Source organism: Macrotis lagotis, chromosome 3, assembly GCF_037893015.1.
Source record: "Macrotis lagotis isolate mMagLag1 chromosome 3, bilby.v1.9.chrom.fasta, whole genome shotgun sequence".
In the NCBI taxonomy this organism is placed as follows: domain Eukaryota; kingdom Metazoa; phylum Chordata; class Mammalia; order Peramelemorphia; family Peramelidae; genus Macrotis; species Macrotis lagotis.
The window spans coordinates 221,358,490-221,364,489 of record NC_133660.1 but is presented as its reverse complement, the minus strand read 5'-3'; the positions used below and the strand labels follow the sequence as shown (position 1 = coordinate 221,364,489).

The 6,000-nt window shown below is 41.3% G+C and overlaps 1 protein-coding gene across 1 annotated transcript in view; it reads right to left on the bottom strand.

Moving 5' to 3' along the window:
* Positions 1–427: 427 nt before the first annotated feature.
* TNIP2 (TNFAIP3 interacting protein 2) overlaps positions 428–6,000 on the bottom strand; it is a 31,867-nt gene continuing 26,294 nt past the window's right edge. Inside the window, exon 6 of the mRNA XM_074229908.1 lies at positions 428–3,014. Coding sequence (XP_074086009.1) covers positions 2,727–3,014 — 288 coding nt within the window. The 3' untranslated portion in view covers positions 428–2,726. The remainder of the gene's footprint in view (positions 3,015–6,000) is intronic.

The window sequence follows — 6,000 nt, the reverse complement described above, 5'->3', positions numbered from 1 at the left end:
CTACACCAGCCACTCTTCAGACTGGGAAGGAAAGAACACAAGTAGATGAGCTAAGTCAAATTCCCAAGATGAGCAATGAAGTAATGAGAGTATTTAGCTGCCTTCAGTGCATTCTAGGCCTAGGGGATGGGGGTGGGGGGTACATCTAGCTGGATGGAATTGCTAAGCTGTTTCTACTGCTCCCTGGTGAATTCTGACAGATGAGACAGGAGCACAGAATAAGATGGACAAACATCCCCAATGCAGGTTTTTTGGGGGGGGAAGGTTTTGCAAGGCAATGGGGTTAAGTGGCTTGCCCAAGGCCACACAGCTAGGTAATTATTAAGTGTCTGAGGCCAGATTTGAACTCAGGTACTCCTGACTCCAGGGCTGGTACTCTATCCACTAAGCCACCTAGCTGACCCCCCCCCCCCATGTAGTTTTAAAAGAAGTGGGTGGGAAGACACTAGAGTCTGTAAACTATAGACCAGTGAGCTTAACTTCACTTCCAGAACATCTTATGAAAGAGGTTAGTGAAAATTTAGTTAGAAACCAGTGATCACTAAGAGCCAGTGTGGCTCCACCAAAAACAAGTCCATGCCAGAATTGCTCCATTTCATTTTTGAAAAACTCTCAGACTGGTATGGTGACTGAGGAAATGGAGCAGAACGGTTGGTCAGAAATTCTGTAAAGCTAGAATCACTGGACTTCGTTTTCAAAAACCTTGTGCTGCTAATGCAGCCTTATGTGTAAGCCATGGGAATACAAAATTGGAAAAACAGCACGGGACTGGACAAAACATCTCCTATCTTTGTCAATAAGACAGCAAAAGCAAGCCAGTCAGTAAGCATTTATTAAGCCCGTACTGCATGCCAAATACAGGGGCGTGTGGAATGAAATATAGACCAGATAATGGGAAGATTCAGAGTGTATTGAACAACTACTGCCAAAGGGAAGTAAGAAGTAGATTGATATCATTCTAGAGGAAGGTCTCTGATAGAATGCCCCAGGAATCTATCCTTGGCCTTGTAAGGGAAACAGAAACCACAATTATTCTGCAACAACTTGATGAACCAATCCCCCAATTAGCTAGTAGCCTAATAGTAGAGAGTATCCAGTTTCTATACAAGAGAAAATAAAATGTAACAAACTGTATACAAGGTCAAGGTCAAGTGGATAGTCTCATCCACTATTTGATTTCCTTGGATAAGAGATTCTAAAAGAACTTCCATGATTATAAAACTATTTGATTATTTTCACCCTTGAACAGGGAATGTTTTCTTATAGTTACATTCCAAATATTCCCCCATTCTTCCTTGGTTGATTCCTCCCTTTCCTATGAAATCTTTTGTTTTTCTAGCCTAAGCTGCTGTAGGATGCTGCAGTTAGCTGTACCCTTTAAGTGGGCCTGAATCTATTCCAAGTAGCCAAAGTTGCTATTCAACAAGAATAGTATTCCTTAAGGGGCAGCTAGGTGGCACAGTGGATTGAGCACCGGAGTTCAAATCTGGTCTCAGACACTTAATAATTACCAAGCTGTGTAACCTTGGGCAAGTCACTTAACCCCATTGCCTTGCCACAAAAAAAAAGCTCCCCACTCCCCGTCCACAAAAAAAAAAAAATAGTATTCCTTAATGTGTTAATTTAATTCATTTCTTTCCTTTCAGTTTGGTCTTCTAGTTTTGACCCACAATCATCGGCCCCCAATGATAGGTATACTTTGTCCAAGAAGGTCCTAAAAATTCTGTCCATAAGAATTTACCAATAGTTTTACATTATTCAATCTTTTTAAATCTGAGTTATACATAAAGAAACACATGAAAACATCAATAGTCAAATCAATATATTTTATTATAAAAATAAGTGAATATAAAATATGTTTATAATTCTTCACATAAACTTATGAATATCTAAGGAAAAAAAAATTGCAACTTGCCAATACAAGGTACACCAGTGCAAATATAGAGAAGGCCTTTGTTGCTTCCATCCCCGCCTTTCACTAAGACAGGCAGTGATGCTCAGACTCAACTCCTTGAGCCAAATCTGGCTCATCTGTGATCTGAATGCCTTCCAGACTTCAACACTCTGTACCCGACTCACTGCAGCATATGAAGGCTCTGATGTAGCATCAGGAGTGGGGGTAGGGGGTCCTAGTCCTATATCTGATAGATAGGCCTCATGTTCTCCAAGGTCAGTAGGAAGGACACCCACTAACACTCATCCCTCCCAAAGATGGGCAAGTTTGACTCAAACTCTCCCCCCAGCCATCTTCTACAGCTTCACCGCCCAAAGTGAATAATAGTTTGGACCATCTTTATCTGAACTGAAACCAGGTATAAATGACTCAGTCAGAATTCTGACCATTAGAAACTGATGCTTTCTTCAACAGAAAGATAACTGTGTTTCCTCTTCCCAGCTCATCCTTGAAGGGATGGAACCTTACTCAGCTGGTTACCAGGTCACCTAATCCTGCCCCGTCTGGAGAGGTCCGATAGCTAATTCCTCTTCTCCACTCCAGTGGGCTTGGCAGGAGTTGGAATGTCACAGAGCTCCAATGAGCTCTAAATGAGATCTAGCCCTGGATGGCTGACTGGTCCATTGGCAGATCAGTTCTACCATTTTTGCTTCCAAATTTTTAGTGAATCATACCTCTTCGGGGGACCAGATTGCCTAGCCGAATGGCTGCAGAGTTTCTTCGGCTGATTCATCCTGGCCCTAACTTTGACCCACTTCTTCTGGTGACTTGGTCACTGACAGCATTCGGACACATGTCTAAGAAATTCTTCACCCTCCTCATCATGAAAGAACCTCATGCAGTGAGGGCAGTGAAGGTCCCCTTGACCTTGACCTCTCAGATCAGGGCCTGAGAGTCCTCTGTCTGCTTGGATTTCAGGCTGTTCGGGCTGAGAGACCGGTCTCCTCGTGCTCAGTGGTTCGGCCCTGAGTAAAGCCTCTGTGACATCTGTCTCGAGGCGCTGGGTGTGGTTTTTGTGACCCGTGTGAATCCTACAGTGGCCTGTCGTCTCTCGCGACTCCTGTGGGAAGGGAAAGACAGAGTTAGGAGTCTTTGGGCCATTCCCTGATGTTTAGTTACTTGTGATTTACCATTCTTATGGAAGTCAGCTATACAGTTTTACATTCCGATAATCTCACCTTGGGTAAATGTTTATTAAGCACCTATGGCACGACACTATGTTTGGTCCTAGAAATAAAAAAAGGACAAGTCCTGCTCTCAGAAGGAAACTATACACCTATAAATAGGGATATACAAGGGAGAATTGACAATAATAAGTATCACTTAAGTTTTTAAAGTTTGAAAAGTCCTTTAAATAGGTTATTTCATTTCATTTCATCTTCCCACCAATCCTGGGAGGTCGTGCTGTTTACACATGAGGAAACTGAAGTGTGACTAGCCCAGGGTCACACACCTAGTAAGTATCTGAGGCACAATTTGAATTCAGGTCTTCCTGACTCCAAGTCTATCACTGTCTACTGTGCCAAATACCAGATAGGACAAAGGAATGATCTGGTCTGTGAAAATTTGAGAAGGGAAAAGCTCACTGTCAGCTAGTTAGATAGAAGCGTGTCAGACAAAATTCTTGCAGAAAGTGCCCTGAGATGAAGGTCTGCCCCTTGCCCTCTGCCTCTCAGCTTTCCTGGTTTGCTTCTCAAATTGCACCTTCTGCAAGAAATCCTTTCCCTCTAGGGTCACCTTCCATTTACATACAGACGTAGACACAGTCTTTGCATGCTGTTTGCTCCTTTAGGATGTACACTTCTTGAGGGCAAGCATTATGTATTTGCCTTGCTTTGTTTCCCTGGTGTTTAATGCAGTGTCTGGCACATACTAAGTGTTTGGTGTCTGACTGAAGACACTCCTTTTTGCTTTCCTCTAAAGTGATATCAAAGTCACCAAGACCATCTAAATCCTCTTCATCCTCCAAGGCCTGGCTCAAGTCCTACCCTCTGGGAAGCCTTCCCTGACTACCCTAACCCACATTCCTAAGAACACAGATTTAGGAGTAAAAGAGATCTTGAATCCAGAATCAGCAAGTCCAAATCAGTCCTGTTACAGATGAAGAAACTGAGGACCAGAGAAGCAATGCGACTTCTCCAAGGCCACACAAGCATTAAGTGGCAGAGCCAGGATTTGACCACAGGTCATAAATTAGTTGTAAGGAATCTCTCAGGTTACTTAGTCCAAAAATTCCCTTTATTAGATGAGGAAACTGAGACCAAGCAATCATGGGAAGTCATTAGATTGAACCTGGATCTTTTGACTTGCAGGCCAGTGTTCATTCTTCTTTACTACCTTCCCTCCTTGCACATTTAAAAACTATTTAGAATTTATTAGCATCTTGAAGGAGAAGAGCACATTGCTAGTCATGAGGAGAGATAAAAATATAAATTAAAATACGACCCCTTACCACCGCAAAATTCTCTGACACTCAGTGCCCACTTGAGCATGTCCTCTCTGCCTTCCGTGTGTAGAGGGCCTCCCTTCTTCGGAGCTGATATTCCCTTGTTGTCTACAGGGACACAGCGTGCTACCAGACTTCTCACCACCATCTGCTACACCCTAGAGTATCCACATGCTTATGGTCAGATACACTCTCTCCCACCCTGTTATAGCAACCTGATGTCAAATCTTGACTTGCATCCCTCAGGAGAAAAACTGGGCTGAATATTTAAGTCCCCAAACAGAAAACACCATCCTTAGTGGAATGGGCTCAGGTTGAGGATAAGTGAGAGCAAAAAGATTTTACAACTCAGCTGAGTCTCGAACATTCAGAGTGAAGTACAAAGAATGGGAAAGAGTTTACCACTCTGCTTCTGCAGCTTGAGTGCAATGAGAATTAGGTCCGTTTTAACTCTGAATCTGTGTTTTTAGGTATGTGGGTCAGGGTACTCAGGGAAGGCTTGCCCCTAAAGGCAGGACTTGAGCTGGGCCTTGGAGAATCTGGATGATCTTGGTGGCTTTCCTGTGGCTGATTTCATTTTTGAGGAACTTTCAGGAACACTAATCATCTGTAGTTGCATCATTGTTGCTACTACCTCTGTGACTTTATGCAAGTCACTTAACTTTCTCAGTTTTCCCATCTGTGTAATGACAGAATTAGATAAGATGATCTCTAAGATCCCTTTTGGGCTCTAAACCTCACTCTCCATTAAAAACAAGAGAGGAAAAGTGCATTTCTTTTATTGCACAAAAGTAATTTAACCACTACACATTTGAAATTTTGAAATTTAGTTTTTAAAAAATTATATTTTAAAATGTTATAATTAAAGCTCAATTCAAATGTCACTTTTCCTGATACCCCCACCTTACTCTAAGTGATCTTATATGAACTTGTGCATACACAATACCTCTAGTGGTAGAATGTAAATTTCTTGAGGACAAGATTTTTTTTCTTTTCTTTCGTCTGTGTGTGTGTGTGTGTGTGTGTGTGTGTGTGTGTAAAGGTAGGAAAATGGCATAAAAGAGAAGAGTTCTGAGCCTGGACTCAGGAAGACCTTACACAGGGATTTACTAGCTGTGTAACTCAACCTCTCAACTTCATTTTGTTTATCTGTAAAATGGGCATAATCACAGGATTGCTGTGAAACACAAAAGAAATTTACACACACACATACACACAAAATTTACACACTCAAGTAACTCCATAGCTGTATAATTTTAAAAGTTCATATTTCTAATCTTTAAGAGTCTGCTCCACTTTCATCCCTGTTGTTTATAATTATTTCACGGCATTAACTGCTTATTTTCTTTTCCTTCCCATTCCTATGTGATTTCTTTTTATTCTTGATCCTGCTTTCTTCTTGAATTTAGCATCTATAAACCATCCCTGCATCCCTAATAAATATAATTCTGGCTAAGAAAATACAAATGTTACTAAATCACAGTAATACATTTATATTTTCTTTTCTAAAGGACAAAAGTCATTAAGTGATTAGAATAAATTTAAAACTCTAAAAATGGCTTTATTAATAGGAATAAGTTATTGGTTCAGTGGATTAGTA